Below are 18,981 nucleotides of genomic sequence, written 5' to 3'. Positions count from 1 at the left end.
AAGAAAGGAAGGTATGTCGAAAGACTCCTGAGATCCCAGGCCTGACTGAATGGTGTAATAGTAGCTTGGAGTGTTTGTTTTACCTCTTCTTTTCTCTCTTTTTGTGCTAGAAGGGAAAGTGAGGGAAGAACAATCAGTATCGGAATACCATTTTCTGTTTCATTCCTTCCTGTAAAAAATCACACACACGTTTCCAGGATCAGGGGGGTTTTGTCCAAGTTTGGTGTCCCCCCTCACCCATTTCTTTCTCAGCCATTGAGACAGATTTAAACTCAAGCTATGCCAATATCCAAGCTGTTTGTTAGTTATCAGAATCTTTGTTCAATTTCAATTAAGATCAAAGATTCCTATAGTTTTGTTTTCTCATTTATCTATTTGATATGAATGAAATCTGGTATTTCTTTTGTTTCCTCTGGTTAGTGTAGCTTGGTATGCTTGCTTTTACCTTTTTTCCCCAGCACATTTTAAGTGAACCTATTCCGGTTTTGCTCATTTAACTTCTTTACAACATGCCCAAGCCATTCACAGTGGGAGTGCCAGGATCTGTTTCTGTGTCTCCTACTGTTTCTTAACAACCTCAGCAACTGAGGAAGCTACACGTCTATGCTCCTGTTCTTTATTGCTCTCCTTAAATGTTGGTTCTGAATAATTTTCTGATATTTTCTAATACAAAACCTGTTGCATGTTCACTTACAATGAAAGCGCAAACAGCCACCTGTTAAGAAACAGGGCCAATAAGGACCGTTGTGATGAAGAGCATCCTCTTGTTGCAAGAACTCCTTTAAAGAGTTGGTTGAGGTATCTTTAACTACCCACACATTTCTGCTGTTCGTAGTGATCTATAGCAAATGTCCATTCTGATAACCTACTATGCTTTTTATCCCTTCTATCTAACCTTAGACTTTTTGCTGTTACACTCATCATCATTTAATTATAGCATGTGGCATTGTAAGAGCTCTAACATATAATTACTGCCTCCTTCTTTCCATTCTCCTGACACCACAGCAGAGGCAAAAGCAGATTTTTGAGCGTTTCAGTTATGAAAATGACTGCATTTGATTCATCAGTGTTCACCACCTCATACCTTCTGAAGTGATGGTCTTAGTTTCTGGAAGTTTATTTCCACTTAGTCTTGTGGAAACACATTTTATCTTAATTTTGTGCAGATTGTTGGCATTGAACAGAATTATGTGGAAAACCCAGTAGCTCTGTAAGTCAGGGCTCATAATCACCTTTGGAAATGACCTGTTAAGTTTCTAATAGGTCATTTGTATGCACAGTTACTGAAGCTGCTTGCTCGGTTGCAATAATTACGAAAAAGATAATGGATAGGAACTCATTTGGGGACAATTATTCTTGTTAACTGTTTAGTATTTCATCCAGGTACTCCTATTTTCCCTTTTTTTAATTTTCCTTTCATAATTTCAGAATTTGCCTTGGATAGCTGTTGCAGTTCAGCAGTTCTTTATTTCTTCATATCTGAGCAGTTTAAAGCCTACCAGACAACTATTGATGTGTTTTACATCTTCTATTCCAAGTGAAGACCATAACGAAACACATCCTCACAGGACATCCCAGTGCAGTCACTATCTCTCTATGTTTTTGAATTGTCTCTGCCGTTGGGATTTAGCTTTCTTAAACATATGTGGTGCCTATAAAGATCTGTGTGAGCCGTCCTAGTATTTTTTTTCCTTTATTTCTGCCCTGCTTGCCATTTGAGTTCTCTGACTGTTTATAGATGTGAAGAAAATACCAATTTTTGTTTGGTTCTCCGTGTTTTGGTGCAAAAAAGACATGTTGTTAAATTTGCTGGGGCATTTTCAAATTCATGTATCATCACATGGCTGTAGTTGTGTGAGCACGATCTGGGCTCCTGTGACTGCATATAGTGTGCTATTGTAGGCATGCCGCTGTCTGATGTGCTGCCTGCTGCAATTCCGCTTTTGGAGTATTTCATATAGAAAGCCATGTCCAAACCAGGATGAGGTGGTGGGGGAGGTGTAAGTTTGGGGGAGGGCAGGGGCACAGGAAACATCTGACTTGTTTGGCTGGGGTAGATAGGTGACAGTAGGAGGCACTGAAAATGGTCTTCTGTTGCAGCCAGTACTGCCTAGTTATTCTTTTGAGGAAGAAAAGTTTATAGTCAAAATCTAGAGTGAAATACTTGTTGTTATGTTTGGTTCTGTGGAAACAGAATAGTATATACGATGTACACATACACAGTATCATAAGCTTTCCTTCCTATATTGCACGGCTGAGGTTAGTTTTTGATACTGGAAGGAACTTTCCTTAAAGCATCTCCCTTTGACTTTCCGAGTACCTTGTCATTTCTTGTGACTTTTCCGCAGGGAAAGGGAGTTTTTCCCTGGGCTGCTGCACAATATCGGCTCCCTCTCGTGGTCAGCAGTCACCGGGAAAAATTTCCAGCGACTGTTCTCCCAGCCCTCGGCATGCTCCCAGCCGGCTGGTGTTTCCCGCCCTGTAGCCTTTTATCGGACACTCCAGTGCATGTGGCCAGCCATCGCTGAAGGTGCACCCTGGGGCTCTTGTCAGCCCATGGGAAGTGGCTGGCCCCGCTGCCCTCTCCACCACCCTCTGCCCCGACACGGAGTTTCTTTCCTCCTGTTGAATATTCTTCCCTTTCTTACCAAAAATGGCTCCTCTTCTGGTTAATCCAGTTCTCAGTGAAGCAAAATGCATATATCCAGGTAGACTCAAAGCCAAATGTAGGGTGTTTCCATAGCACGGAGAGAGTTAAATCTGCTTTTTGTAAGATTCTTTTCATGCACAAGAAAACTTACCATATCACTAAGGGTTAAATGCATCCACATCAAACATTCAGAGTTCAAATGCATCAGACCTCTTTACTTTGTCAATATTTCTCTTGCACTTGTAGCATTGAGTGGGTTCTCTTTGGTGTCTGACTTCTCGCCCTGCAGTTTCCCCTCCATTTAACACTCCCTTCAGTGTAATTGAAGACTATTTCTTACAATTTTCTAAAGCAGAATGTAAAAAAACCAAAACCAAAACCAAAAAACCCCACACAGTAAGTTTTTTTTATATACAAAATCAAGTAAGTAAAACTTGATTAAATATGTGTATAAGTGCACGTGCGCATACACGCATGTGCACACGTATGTGCACGTATGTAGAAGTAAATGGAGATTGCGGAAGCTGCACTGATCCACAAAGGTCAATATTAAATTGCTGTGTTGGAGTAGTGGGTTTAGCTGGCTTGATGAAAATGAGGTTCTATAGATAGAAAAACCTTTTTGTATGTATTTGTTGGGGAAAAAAAAATACATTTAATTTGAATCTACTGGACATGAAATGAAGCACGTTTTGTACAACTGTCAAGCATGGCAATGCTACGATACCTGAAATTGTTTTTAATATTTTCTGTGGATTCTGTAATAATTGCTGATTTTTTTTCCAATTCAGGCTTCAGCTGTATGACTTTTTTTGTTGTTGAGGTCTGATATTTAAAATTCAAAACAAAGGGAAGATACTTTAAAGAAGGAAGTTTTAAGTTTTATTGTGCAAGACTAAGACTGCTGTGATGCTTTAAGGTCTAGAAATGTTGCATGTAGTTGTATGGCCTGTGAGTGGTCTCATTAGTTTACCTACAGCTGTTTTCAGTATCTATAGTTAAGCACATATTGCTGAGTTTTTCTGGGGTTGGGGTTTGCAAGGCTAACCCAGCACCTTTCTTCCTGGGTGAGATCACCTGATTTCTGTGCCAGTGTGAATTTGTGTGAATTCTCTGGCTTCAGAAGGGGGTTTAATCTGGTTTTACATTTGTTAGTCTGTTTTACATGACATACACAAGTTTCTTCTTTTCCCTCTTCCTTTACATGCTTATATCGTTTCTTATTAACATTTAAGTATGCATGTGAGATATTAGGCCAGACAATTTGAAATGTGCTTTTGTTTTTGCTAATGGTAACATTTGTTTTGCTTGTGAGCTTATTTGTCAATAAGTACTATGACCTCATCTAATAAAGTATTTGAGATGGAGGTTCTTAATTTTGTGTGAAGTTTCTGAGACTCTCTTTCCCCCTCCCATCTCCCCACTGCTGCTTTCAGGTGCGATCCAGTGCCCAAAATAAAAGACAGTTGGTGTGACATGCAGCATCGAGGAGGAGCTGACTTGTAACTAATAATGAGTATTTTCTCACACTCTGTCTAGACAGTCAGTCATGTAAACACAAGATGTCTTTAATGGCATCATCTGATGATGTGAAATGATAGTCTTCCAAAGTGTGTATTTCCACAAACGCCGAAGTACTGATTAGGGTAATAAATTGCACTACTTGGAGATTGTCAGTGCATAATACTGAGATAGAGGAAAAGCCTATAGTTTCACTTTTCTGTCGCTGGTTGTGGCAGCACCTGAGCGAGGGTTTCTGGGGGAAATATGTTTCATTAGACATTTTTCATTGGGGGATTAACACCTGTCTTTGCTGGCTGAGTAGAAACCAAGGAGTTAGTACGCCTGGCAACTGAGGATCACCGAATCTCACGTACACCAGCCACGCTGCTGGAGCAGCCTGAATGCCTCTGGTTCTCATGAGGCAAAGGACCTAGATCTACACGGGAATATTTATACCCACTGACTTAGCAGCCTTAGGAATTAATAAATTAGAGGCTCTAACCCTTCTTTTCACTGATTATATGGGGAGTCTAGCGTGCTATTTTAACTGTCTGTGTTAAATGGCAGAAATTAGCAGCCTTCCTCAGACTGGACTGGTACTTGCTGGAGAGGGAGTTTGGCTGCCCGTGCTTTCTGTCTGATGGGTAAGGTCTTGCTCCCCAGGCCTGCGCATCTGGCCTAACAGAGCAAAGTTTTTGTCGCTTGAAATATCATTGGGAGGAATTGGGTTCTTGGATGGGTAAAATGGCGCAATCTGACAGAGCGGGGATTTGGGAGCTTGATCCACGAGGTGAGGAGCAGTCTGTCCCAGACTGGCCAACACCACTCCACACCTTAGAGGATCTTGACTTGTCTGTGACAAATTCCACTGTTTAAAACCAAGCAAAGCTAGATGTATATCCATTACCTTGTCGGTAGGCCCTATGTCGTCTTTTCAGATGTATAACCATGGAAAATATCACCTCCTACACCCATGTTTGATATTTTTTTGAGCCTAAAGGCCTTCTGGCATGTTTTATAAATATAAGCAATGCCTTTTAAAAGTACAGCCATAATAACTTTTTTGCTGGCAGCGTAATTTAATATCTAAAGTTGCCCTGAATCTAAATAAGTTATTTTAGGTTATTTTATCTAGTCTGTATTGGAGACTTCAGTTCTAGTTAAATATAATGGAATACTGGTATCAGTACTCTCTTAGGACTTTTCTAAAATGGGTACAGCTATGCTTTACACTTTGTGTAAGCGCATTAAAAATAAAGGAGTTCATATTTATTTTGCTTCAGACTTTTAGCTGTGTGTAAGAAACTACTTACTGTTAATTTAGGACCATACAAACTTTGGATTAAAAACATAAATATGCTTCTGGAGAGCAAGTTTGGAAATTTTAATTGGTATTGGGAGAGAAAATGTTCTTATTTCTGGTGGAAAGGATGTGTGCTATGTGTGGTTGTGTATGTAAAAGCATACAAATAATACTGTGTGCTATGTGCAGTTGTGTATGTAAGAGCATACAAATAATACCAATTTGGTGCTGATGCCATTTGAGTTTCTTAGATATCAGTCTAACTCATCTGTAGTTTGTCAAATAACATGTGATCCTGACAAGGGTAGGTCTTCCAGAGAAGGTGGTACAAAAAGGAAACGAATTACTGGTCGGGGAGCCTTTGGGAAGCTGCATCCGAAAACACCCGGGTGGTTTCCTCTAAATATAGGAGAAGTGAAGGGAGCAATTGCTAATGGAGGGGTTGTCACCTCTGTAGCTTGTAGGGGAGGCCAGGGACTAGGTTTGGCCAGCAGTTGCTCTGGTTGTTCTTCAGTTCTTCATGCTGGAGGCGGTGGGCACCTCTTCTTCACTTCACTCAGGCCTCAACATTCAGTGAGCTGGTTTTGGAAGAGCAGTAATAGTTCCTGTGATGTGAAAGACAACCACCTAAAACACACAGTTCTTGGTTGGGTAGCTTGTCAACAAAATGAAGTAGAAAAGATCCAGGAAACAATGCAAACAGGAAAGCAGTATTTCGATAATGATTGTGGGACTATTTGCTTATTAACTGCATTAGTTATGCATGCATAGAGGCATTTTCATGATGCTTGGTGGGATATTTAGAATAAATCCGCATTGTCTTCAGCTTTGTTGCAGGCCAACTGGTATGTATTCAGCCATGACAAGGGAACTTGTAGACTTTATTTTCTGGGGGCTTATGGAAACTTAGGGCAGCTGCCACAATTTGGCCCTTATTTTGCTTGTCTGTTCTTGCTAAAGTATTTCATAAACCGTTATGGTGGTAGTAGATCTAGATTTAGAATGTATTCTTCTTCCCTGCATTCCTTTGTATGTTCAAGCAATTTTACATGGTAAAATTTGCAAAGCCTGGAAGGGGGAAGGAGAAAAGAGGCATTTAATAAAAGATGCAATTCTGGCAGGAGTAAGTTTTTAATTATTAAATACTGAAAGTGAATTTATGATAGTTTTGAAACTGCCAAAACATGTCAGATTGTTAAATGAGAGGAATAAGATTATTCTTCTACTTTTTTTCCCCTTTTAAAATGAAATTATATGGTAAGACAAATTTATTTCTTTCAGGAGAAAATAATATGTCCAAGCAAAGCCAAGCCATAACATTTTTGTCTCAACTCTGAGATTGAACTCATGCATTGCTTATTTTATAATATGTGTAACTATCTGGCCTTCAGCTGCTAAGCCATGAGCGTGGGACACGCTTTTTTGCCAGTCAGAACCTCTCACCCTAGAGAACCGAAACAAAAGAGAGCGCTTCTGCGTTTTTGGTTCGTTGTCATGACGGTAGGACCAGTCAAGGTACCATTTTGGATGAAGAACATGATCCAAAGCATTGTCCATCATTCACCTACTTTACATCATCCACAAACTCTTCCTACCAAAACTGGGCATCAGTAGCACAAAAATCCCTTTCAGCTTTTGGGAGACAGAGTGGAGATTGCATTATTCTCAAGGCTATTTTTTAGCATACTTGAAGAAAGCTCTGATAACTTGGCCTGAGATAACTTCAGCGAACTCCCAGGATGCAGAAATTCTAGCTCCTGCATATTGAATGAGAAGAAATGGGTAAACTGAGTGTGCTTTCATTTATTCTGCAGAATAGCTGGTGATACGAAATGTTCAACTCTCTGAGCAGAGGAGAACCAAGATAAGACTGCAACAAAGTTGTGATACTGCTCTTGCAAAAGGGTCATCTTCAGTATGTGAGCTTCATACCTGGCATGCTAAAGGGGCAGTGAAACGTTACATCGTCCTGAAAACTTTGCTGTGCATGTTCATCTCTCGCCCCACATGCATTGTCATTCCTGGTGGATAAAGCTTGCAGGGGTAATGTTTTGTGACAAAAGACGGAGTCTGACCATCTGAGCTGCTTTCTGATACTGCCCTTCTGCGAATCACCTAGGGAGTAAAAGTTCTCCACTGGGGAGCTGGAAACCGGGTGATGTTTTCTTTCTAGGCCAATAACATGACTGCATCTGGTGCTGACAGAAAGTTATGTCTGTATTATGCCTGATCAGCTGTTCATAGCACAAAAACATCTATTGTGTTTAGGTCCTTGTTTATTCATTAAGAAAAAGTCAAAAGGGCCAAGAGACGAATGGAATGAAGACTGGACTGGTCACAAACAAGTCCCAGGCATGCTTGGCTGGGAGAGGGTCTGCAGCGATGTCATCCAAATGTTGTGTTTTATGGCTGCATCTTAGGACTTCCAGGTTTCCCCAGGTGTGCAGTGTATGGGATGGGTAGGCTTTACCACATATATCAGGCTTATACCATGCATTCTTGAATGAGTCCTTTTCAACCAGGGAAGATGATACCTTGTAACGTTGTCCTGCTCTAGGTAGTGGCAGGTCTGAGCGTCAGGAGTTGTGGGTCTCCACAAACACTGCCTCATAACAGTGCTGCGTGGCTTGGCCAGATCCGAGGGAGGGAAGGTTCTTTACTGACTGTAGTGTGATAGCATTATGGATGAAAGAGCTATGTAATTTATCTGCTTAGGTGGACTTGGGGGTTTCCGTCTCCTACTTTGTCACTACTGTGACTCACAACCTGTAGTTACCTGCTGGCAAATTCCATGCTATCCCTCTCAAAATAATCAAAATTAGTCCAGTGCCACCTAGGTAACCATCATCAGTATTAAATCCCACAGATTTAGGTCTCAATTAATATAATTTGGGTGGTGGAGGCACATTCTAATCCCGTGTGTCATATGCAGGGTTTGTTCTTTCTGTGAGTTTAAAGGAAACAAGACAATGGGCTCTTTTAATTTGGCAGTTTTTATTTTTATTTTAAACATGTTGGCACAGAAGTAGTAAGTACTGTACAATCAATACAGAACGTCTTTTAAGAATCTTTCATGCCTGAATATACATCTGGAACTGTTTGCACTAACTAAAAGTAAAATAAATGCCACAGCGTATTATACCATACTTTTTTTCATTTAAAAAAGGAAATTGAAAACACACCACTCCTAGAAATGCTTGACATTGAATTGGCTATTGAAATAGTATCAGTAAAGTATTTATATATTCCATATTTTGTTCCATACATCAGCTTTCCTTGATGCGTTAGACTTGGAAGGGTGCCACATGAGCTGAAATGTTGCCATATATGAAAGACCGCCTTGTTTTAAAAATGGACTAAATCTTTTAGGGTACAGGAAGTAAAGTAAATCAGTTTGAATACATGCACATCTCTCTTTGCCCCTGCTCCTGCACATTTTACTTTCTCTTCCCTGTTTGTCTTCAGAAGCTGGCTGTGCTTACGGTAAATATCAGTGTTCACCTGACAGCTAAATATAGTGATAAAAATAACTCCTACCATAAAAACTGAATGAATGACAAGAACAGTATAGTTTCATGAACCAGGAAATCCACAGAAGAAATATCATAATTTAAAGTTGGTTTTACAACATTCTTTAATTTAAAACGGAGCAAAATACTTCTGTGGTAAAATCACAGTTCTTCACTCTATGCTGTAAAAGAGATTCAGGAAAGTATCTTTCGAAATGTTTGGGTTTGTTTTTTTTTTAAATAAAAAATTATAATCCAAAGCAAATGCAGTAGATCTCTGCATACTTGAAACATATTTTCTGAATTTATTCTTAAGTCTCTCACTGCACCAGAGGGTTGTGTATATGGATTAGGACTAGACCACTATTTCACCATCTTATCTCCATCCTGAATTGATTGCAGCAAACACTGCAGAATGAATTGCAGATGTCTCCTTTTCCCTCCAGTTTGGAGGACCTCTGGTTTCAGCCCCATTTGATCCGAACTGGGCTAAGGAGTGGAAGTCTGTCCCTGTTTAGAGGGGTTCGGTGGAAGAAATCTTTGCACCTGAAAGAAGTTACTCTCTCTGTATATATAGTCTGCGCTCTGAAATGGGTAATGCTGTGGGATACTGCCTGTATGAAACGTTCTGGTGTGTCCCTGCTAATTCAGGATTATTGTTTGAAATGTCAGAGTCCAACAGGAAAAAAAAAAAAATCAGAACTAGCTTTGAAAATGCAGAGTTTGATTTGATATGAAAGCATAAAAATGTTTTTGAATTCAAGAAATTAAGCAATTTTAAGACATGGCTTTCCTTAAAGTTCTTCCACATTTCAGGCAAAGTTCAATGTATATGCTCCTGTATTATAAAACTGGAGCAAATATAAATAAAATCTTACACAGGGAGGTTTTCACATGTAAAAAACACAGTTTTTCCTCTTGAGGGATTCTTTCTTCCCCTCCCAAACCTTCATCACCTCTGAATGTACGGATAGCAGAATATTGACTAAGAGTTTGTATGAAAAATGTTTATACATAAAAGCCCTCATGGAATAACATGGTTTAGGGGAAACTTGGCTCGTGAATATGATTTAAATACCGTTTTGCCTTTAGCTTTCATATCATCAGGCGGTTTTTCAACAATTAGAGTAAAAAGTGTTGGTTGTTGGGTTTGTTTGGGTTTTTTTTAATTAGAAAAATAAAGAATGATTTGTAGAAGCTGGAGTTCTAGGCTAAGTATCAGACACTACAAGCTTTGGGAGTTCAGATCACAAGAACTGGTAACGCTTTTATCAGTGGTGGCTCTGCTTTGTGCTCCATAACCACTCCATCCCATGAGAGATCTACCTCTTAAAAAAACAGAGCTGCTGAGGTTCTCTGGGGCTGTGGGTGGTGGGACAGCGGTGGGTGCAGTGCAGAGCCGCTGCAGGCAGGTGCTCCCAGCCCCATAGCTCCCTCGGAGGTTGGGGAACCAGCTGTAGAGGCAAGCAACAGGTAAATAGTAGCAGTAAGAGCAGAATGGCTCCTGCAGGAGTTTTGCTATTAAAGAGGGTGGAAAAGTGCGATATAAAGGCTGTTCTCCTGGGTGGTGTGGTGGTGTCTTCCAAGCACGTGGAAGAGTTTTGCGTTTTGCATTGGACTTCTTGAAGAGCTCTGCCCCCACCCCCCACTTCCCCCCAGGAGAGTCTCTGCTCTGACAAGATAATCTTGTACCCTAGTTAGAAGCGTTTTGAGGTGTGCTTGAAAGGAGCCTTGTATCTCCTTACAAAAGGCAGGGCTAGGGAGCTCGTGAACAACCAGAGATAAATCTGTCTGCCTGCCACCACGCAGTAGCAGAGCAGGGTTTAGGGCTTTGCAAGCGGGAAAGAGACATTAAGCAAAGGTAAGTGGCCTGTAGAGGGTTTTTTTTACCCCTGAGAGGTCCAAAGAAAGGTAATTAGGAAAATCAAGCCTAGTGTCATTAGATTGATATGAGAAGTACAGGAGTCTGTGGATAATTTCAGCGAGCTGCAAACCAGGTGGCAGACACCGTTCGAGGGAGTAAAAACCAGTTGGATCGCGGTAGAATGGCAATCTGAAATTGGAGTGCAAAACCAACACACTATTTCCCACTACCATGTTCAATTTAAGTAACAAAACATTGCCAGCTTTTGGGGAATGCCTCCCCCCTCCAATCTGAGCACATTTCTGATCAAACCTGAACTTTGAAATGCAGCAAAGGAGGGGAGCGGGAGCTGTGTGGTTGGTTACAGACTCAGGATCGCTTTTAGTTATCCACAGCTGAATTGGAGGATACAGGCTGTGCCTGCTCGCTGCAAGCAGCAGACTGCTAGAGGAGTTCAATTTCTCTCACTCTTTCTTCCACCCACCTCCATCTCCTCTGTGCCTGTGTCTGCGCTCCCACATGCTTCAAATCTGTGTACCTGGACTGCCTTCCTTAACAGTTCAATGTGAGTGTTAGCAGAATGAAAACCAGATGGACCAGCAGTTCCCACTGTTATCTCCCCACCAGCTCTGGCAAGCCTCCCTTTCTCTCTCCTTTCTTGGCATGGCAGAAATATTTGCCTTTATTTAGGAGGGCTTGGGCTTACTGCTGTGCCTCTTTCCCTCTGTTGCAACATGAGCTGAAAGCTATTTATTCCCTTGTTGCTGAGGTTGGTTGAGGTGAGTGCAAGATGAATTCGGCTATTAAGGAAGCAATTAACATTTCAAGATGAGTTTTCATAGTTCTTTATATTAAATGAATGGCTTATTGAAGATATAGATTTAACTGTTTTAGCATAGCAATATGGAAAGGAAATTTGTATAGAATATGTTTAAAAACTTGCTTTTGTTTTCCAGCATGTAATAATTTACTGTTGCTTGATTTGCAAATCAAACCTTACCTGTCTGTGTAACAGCCTTAATATTTAAGCTAATCATTTTGGATACGGTTACCTACACAGCTGAGGTTTACTAACCTGAGATCAACACTACAGATCCTATAATACTGTATCTGTATTCCTCTCATCCTGTTCTGGGGTTGTTCCACTGCTCATCTTCCCCAAACTTGTCTCTAAAGTCTATATAAAATGACTCCCTTTCCCTGAGAACTGAAGCATCATCTGTAGGCACTTCTACAAAGGGTGAAGATGGCTTCTGTAACTGCAGTACCTGACACACTGCATCTCTGGGACATACTTCCTCAGTTTCCCTCAGTTTCAGGCAGCTAAAGATTGGTATCTATTATGCATCATTAATTTTTGTGTGGTGTTTGTGTTTTAGTGGGGGTTTTTTGTGGTTGTTTTTTTGTTGTGGTTTTAGTTGTTTTTTGTTTTAACTTTATGATAATTAAGTGGTTTTGAGGCTCTTTTAAACATACACTTCCTTTGTTAAACGTGTGCATTGCATTAATTTCTCTTAGTGTCTCTCAGGGCAAATTTCAGATATGATCTTTTGGTTGAAGTCTCTATGTTGTTAGTAAGAACAAGGAAAGCACGTTGCAAAGTGGAGTGACAGAATTTATAGAACATGATGGACTTTGTTATTGTCTTGAATTAAAACCACAGACTTACATGCCTACCCATTAGCAGCGACACTTACTTGCTTTGCAAAATAGTTGCAAAATGTTGCTCAGGAAGACTTGTGTAGGACAGTCTATAAAATAGATAACCCTGGCCCCCCAAAGAAGGGATGGAAGAATTTAACTTATGCCCATTAAAAGCTAAACTTGATCTTACTCATCTTTACTCAAGATGGCTCGCTAAGCTCCTGGCATGAGTAAGGAAGCCTTAATTTTGCTTTCAGTTGGTAAATGTTGTCATGATTTGCCCGTTCTTGATAAATGAAACATAAAGGTTTGGGTGGGTTTTTAAAAATTTTAACAAACAGGGGTGTCCAAAAAGACGTTGGAAAAAGAAGATACTTCTTTAGCTTCTATATCAATTATCTTGCATCTTTAGGTCTTCAGTTGCAAGAGAACTGTTAGGTTTTCTGCCCGGTTTTGCCTTTTATTTGTTTTGTTTTCTTGTGGAGGTATATTTCTACTTATCTTGCAGGTTTTGAACGTTAAAGTTGTTCTTAATGTGTGAAGGTACAAACTTAGATGCTTTTTTAAAAACAGTGGTGTGTACATGTGACGATTGACTTACCATTTTGGCATGTTGTGTTTATTTTTCTGGTGAATGTAAGAATATCCAGGGGCAGGGTGGTAAAGTGATCCAGAAGGTTCACGGTATTTAATGTAAGTATCTCTCCATGATTACAAAGAGAAGCGATGGAGAGGGCAGCAGGTGTTACAAAGAGATGTGAAGAGAGCTGGCTTCAACCAATATCTCACCCAATATCTCACGTGTACTAAAGAGCTTCAGGTTTTAGTTCTGGAAGAGCTGTCATAAGGGGATTTATTACATTCCTGTCTCTTCGTCTATTTTTTCCTTCTGGCTAACATGAGAGCCTTGAAGGGAGGTGGCACTACTGCAGCTCCAGGAGTGCTTTGGAGGTAGCATCTGCACATGCTAGAAATAAAAACAAAAGATAATGCGGCACTGCTACAAATGAAGTCTTACCATCTGTGTTACACCTTTTTAAGTAAGGTTTAGATGATGTAATTTGGGAAGAGCACCCAGGAGTAGATAATCAGGTGTAATCTTTCACGGCAGATGCTGAAATGGGTCACTCCTTGCATTAGCTTTTTAGTTTTTGTCAGAGGGGGTGTGCTTGGGGAAATAAACTGGTGTATTCCTGTGGTGTGTGTTGCAGATCGCACTGAGAAGCATTCCACAATGCCAGACTCACCTGTGGATGTGAAGACACAATCCAGGCTGACGCCTCCAACCATGCCACCTCCTCCCACTACCCAAGGAGCTCCAAGAACCAGTTCATTCACGCCCACAACGTGTAATTAGACTTATTTTCTTCCTTTTCTTCCATATTCATTCTATTCTGTATGTAAGAAACCAAAATCTGTGAAGGGAAACCTGCATGACATGGTGGGAGCAGCATTTGGTTGTACTATAATAAAGTAATTAAACAAAACTAAGATCACAACATAATGCAACTTTAAGGTATTAAGACATTTGGCTCAGAGTTGTGTTTTTATTTCATTGACAGCTTGGCAGCAGTGTCAAAGAACAGCGAGCGCTGGTTTCCCATGTACTTAATGCTCAGATCAGTCCTTCCATGAGAAGTACAGAAAACCACCTTCTCCTCTTTTATGCCGTTCTGTTGTTTAAAGGATTCCATTCCCTTTTGTATAGAAACTTCAGGTCTTTTGTTTGATTATGTTTTTAAAGTGGGGGTAATTCTTAAAGAAAATACTTATCTTCATCCCACTTATGACTGAATGAAGAATCCTGCTTTAAGTGCTATATAATGTCTAGTTAATGTTGATGTAAAACTAAAAACGAAGGCCTTTTATTGTTTTATCTAGAGATTTCCAGTCTGTGACCACTTCTCTAAATCACTTGGGGCTGCATCTCTGTCCCAGTTCATTGATGTAAACACACAAGAAACTCTGCTAGTCTTGATGGAATTGCTCTGCATTTGTATCAGTGTAACTGAGATTTGAATCTGGCATGTTGTCTGGACTATTACTTTCACAGCCATGAAATGATCCACATTTCTCGTACCAAGATTTAGCTGCAAATTTTTTGGTCTCTCTTATACTGCCTGGTAATAGTATAAACATGAGAATGTGTTTACATTTCACATTTTAAATAAAACATTTTTAGAACAGTAGAATACATATGCTTAAACAGAATGAAGGCAGCATCTTCTATTTGTCTTGCCTTTGTCTGTTCAGTCCCTTTCTGTCTGTTAAATGCCTTATTTAAAATTCACCTCTATGCAGAAGGCCAGCTGGAGGCCTTTGTACTACTTATCCCAGGGAACACTGTTCTGACGATTTACATCGAACTTAAACAGTGAGGAGGGTTTGTGCCAGCTATTTGCACAAACTCAAATTTAACCCAGTGACCCTGATCCTGCAAAGATTTGTCTGTTTTGCTTAACTCCAGCACCTGAATCATCCTAGGAGCTGCTCTGGTCTAAAGCTAAATTGTTTCTAGGTTTTTGCAGGATGGGGCACTTACAGATTAAGCTTTCCAGTGTGATGCACTTTGCACAGTTCAGAGTAATCTTTGGCAATCATAAAAGGAATAGGACAATGTTCTTCTTTAATCAGTCTTAGAATCCTCAGTGTACCCACAAGATTTCTAGATATTTGTTTATTTGATTGGGTTCAGCACTTTGGAAGGTGTATGAACCATGGCTGGATTTTTGGGACTATTTATATATGAACACTATAAGTCTAAAAAAGTCTAATTTTTATTACCTCTTACTCTGTCAGATTTTGGAGTTTGGGCTTAGTGGTTCCAGCTTGTACAGTAAACAAGTCACTTCTGTTGGAGTGTCCGTTACATTTATTATTAGTACAGTGGGAATGCCTGTAGGCCAGGGAGATCATACTTACTTTCTGGTCAAGAGTATGCTTGTTTTCTTTGCTTTGGATGATTAAAAACTCTTGACATATATTTTAAATGCTAAATTCTGTTTTATTATTAACATGGTTTTGTTTTAGAAATGATGTAGATCTTTGCCATTTGGCAAATTCAGACATTATAAAGAAAGAGATAAAATCATTAGTATGGGGTGGGCTATTTAAAAAAACAAAATTAGAGAAGCTGTATTTCTTTTATTGTGGGAGAAATGTTACCTGCCTTTCTCCTCCTCATATCTAATCTATCGTAGGTAATGAACTCTGCTCTTCTGTTCTTTCTTGATCATAGCCCCAGGAGTCTCTGCCTAGAGCAGCCCCTTACTAGTGATGGAGTTGTTGGGTGGTGTCAAGCTAGAGCAGGACATGTTCTTACTCTTCCCAATCCTCATTTACTAAGTTCATGGTATGATGACTTCTGGCTGTGCAAGGTCCTTGCAATCACAATGTATTTGTTTACTCGGATATCTCACTGTACTGCAGCGCTCAGAGAGCATGGCTTGGAGCTGCACGTGGAGCTGAACTTGCTGCGGCCAGCTTCTTTCTGTTTCTGCTTTTTCCACTTATTGTTCTCCCCAGCCCACGCAGCTAGAATAGGCAACCACAAACTAGGATAAAACAAGGAGAAACTATATAACCATTCAGATAGCTTTTTCTTTAGTGCCTCCAGAAGGGCACTTCACTCACTAGGACAAAGGCTCCTTCAAAAGTATTGTAGCGATTTAAATGTAGTAATAGGTGTCCACCCTCAAAAAGGACTTGCTGTCTAAAAGTAAAGATGACTGATGGAGAAAGTGACAAAGAGAAAGGGATGTTTGGCTTCAGAGAAGGCCAGTCATTAAGGAACGTTGAAAGTTCTTTAAGTTGCTAGCTTGCCATGGTTATGTTTTTAAATAGGAAGTAATTTAGGCTAATACTCCTATGCATTTTTTATTGTAGACAAGTTCCTGATTTTTGATGTTTTTTTGGGATGGGTTCTGAGTGACTTCCCCAAAAGAAATCAGCACATTTGTCCAGGGCAATGGCCAGCTGAGCACGGGTGCTGCTGGGTGCAGTTGCGTGCTGCATGCCCAAACCTGCCAGTGCACTGGTACATTCGTATTTCTAGGGAGCCGTCCTTTTTCTTGCCATTTGCTGTCATTTTGGTGAGTCAGACTCAAACAACCTCAACAGAGTGTGTTTGACTGTTGCTGTTCCAAGTAACCTGGGTGGAAAAGGATGTCCTCAGTTTGATTCTCTGCTCTCTTCTGGAGTGTGGATAAGAATCAAACTGAAATTGCTGCCAAAAACTGTCTGTTGTTGTCTTCAGTATGTCTGCATGAATCTTGTTGCCACAAATTTTGAACACTTAGTACTTTAGATAGTTATTCTCACAGCAGCCTTGCAACAGGAGGGAAATTCTGTCTTATCCTTTTTAGAGATATGGTATTGGCACACGAAAGCTGAGTGATTTGCTCGTGGTCTCTGAGAAGTCTTCTGAAGTCTTAGTTTCATGCCCTACCTGCAAGGTTTCAGGCCACAGTGAGCATGGCACCATTTGTACCTGCACAAACAACTTTGTGGGCTCCGTATGTTAGCAGCTAGGAAATCTGTATTGGAAAAAGTAACCTTCTCATTGGGTGGTGTAAGGTTAAAACGTGAAAGTCCTGTTTTATAAACACAGCTGTCAGTTGTGTGTACAAAACACAAGTAAAAATATTCAGAGATAAACTGAGGCTTCGTGAAATATGTCTGCACATTTTTTCCTACCCCAAAGAGCAATTTTTTTTGTCTTCAATCATACATGGCACTCATGCTCTTTCTTTCTCCATTTCCCTCTCTCTCTTTCGAAAATCCTCTGACAAAAGGCTGGTATTCAAATGATGCTTTTCAGGTCCAGGAGCATTTTGAGGGGGCTGTGTGAGAGGCAGCTGCCTTTACTTCCAATCCATACACCGTGCAGTACCAGCTACTGGGAAATAAATCTGAACTGCAGAGTGTTGCTCTGTCAAAAGGCTAATTATCTTTGATTGTGCAACTTAATTAATTTTAAGGTCAAGCGCAGAAAACATAAGCTGATGGATTTTCCCCTCTGTCTTCTCCCCCCCATCTCTCTCTCTTCTTCCCTCTCTGTTTTATCCTCCCTTCTCTCTTTTTCTTTCAGTAACCAATGGCACTAGCCATTCACCAACAGCGTTAAATGGAGCTCCATCTCCTCCTAATGGCTTTAGCAATGGGCCATCCTCTTCCTCTTCCTCTTCTCTGGCTAACCAGCAGTTACCGCCAGCTTGTGGAGCTAGGCAACTCAGCAAACTGAAGAGATTTCTTACAACCTTACAGCAGTTTGGCAATGACATTTCACCAGAGATTGGGGAGAGAGTGCGTACCCTTGTGCTAGGACTTGTGGTAAGCAAAAAAACCAATGATATAATAATAACTGTGATATTTTTCTCTCCTGTTCCCTCTTTTATGCTTGACATGGTTATTATATGAAAGAGTGGGTCACATACACTGCATATATCATACTTCAAGGATACCAAAAATGCAAGAATGAAGTGCTGGCTCTTGCTGCTGGAGCTAACATGAGTAACTTGACTAGCTTCCCATGAGTGGCAGCTATTCCCAACCAGATACAGACCTGACTCTTTTTGCCAGTGCAGTATTATGCTGTAATGGTGTGAAAGGGATTTCGTTCTGTACTTGCAGCACCCCTAATGTAGACATACCTTGAATTATATAATGTAGTAGAATATGGTTTGGTTTGCCTAGTGTAGTTGGCTGGGAAAAGGAGAGTGCCCTACATATATAGTGACAGAATACTGGTTGAAAGGATGAGCTGAATATATGTTTGGACTGCAGTTACGCAGTGGAAAACCTTTTCTTAGTATTCATTTAACCCAACAATGAGGGATCTGACGGTGCGTTGCTGCTACTTAAGTCCCCTTATTTACAAGGTTATCTTTACATGATTATACGGCTGAATGAAAATTTCAGCTTTTTCTTACCTACATCTGTCAAGTTGAGCTGCTATTTTACAGGCAAACTGTTGTGAATCTGGCCCAGTATTCTTTTTATTCCCAGTAAAGTCCTCTCTCTGCCAGACATTGTTTTCTCCCATGTATCTCCTTCAGCAAAAATTAGATGTACCAGGAAAAACGCTGTTGTGGAGCTCTAATTTACATCTGTTCTGAGCAGCTGCAGTTGCCGTTGACTTCATTTGGAGCAAAGACTGCCAGCAGTGTTTAGTACTAGGGCTCAGGTGTCCTCTGCTTGTACCTTCACAAAACCCTACTTGACAGCAGTGGGTGCCCATTCACTTGAGTCCGTGTCAAAAGGAAGTTTAATGTAGGCAGTGTAACTTCAGTAAGTCCTACTCTCCATTTGCTTCCATATCCAAAATTCCTGTTTAATGTGGTTTTGCTTGTCACATGGTTCTCTGTGGAAAGGGAACTAGTTAAGAAACTAAAGACAGCTTTGGGAGCATCTACCTGCCCTTGATGTTCAGATCAAAAGTGCTTGCCCACTGTTAATTACAGTTGATTTTTACCTTCATCTGAGCTCTGAGGAGCATATTATGATCTTT

General features: G+C 40.4%; 1 protein-coding gene across 11 annotated transcripts in view; it reads left to right on the top strand.

Annotated features, from left to right (window-relative positions):
* The window catches only part of RUNX1T1 (RUNX1 partner transcriptional co-repressor 1), a 114,033-nt gene that overhangs the window by 50,176 nt on the left and 44,876 nt on the right, over positions 1-18,981 (top strand). For all 11 annotated transcript variants that reach the window (XM_052786755.1, XM_052786759.1, XM_052786756.1 and 8 more), the window contains 2 exons: positions 13,685-13,822; positions 17,563-17,804. In XM_052786755.1, coding sequence (XP_052642715.1) covers positions 13,685-13,822; positions 17,563-17,804 — 380 coding nt within the window. The remainder of the gene's footprint in view (positions 1-13,684; positions 13,823-17,562; positions 17,805-18,981) is intronic.

Source organism: Harpia harpyja, chromosome 5, assembly GCF_026419915.1.
Source record: "Harpia harpyja isolate bHarHar1 chromosome 5, bHarHar1 primary haplotype, whole genome shotgun sequence".
NCBI lineage: Eukaryota > Metazoa > Chordata > Aves > Accipitriformes > Accipitridae > Harpia > Harpia harpyja.
The sequence above is the reverse complement of the archived record's forward strand: the minus strand, read 5'-3'. Positions and strand labels throughout refer to the sequence as shown.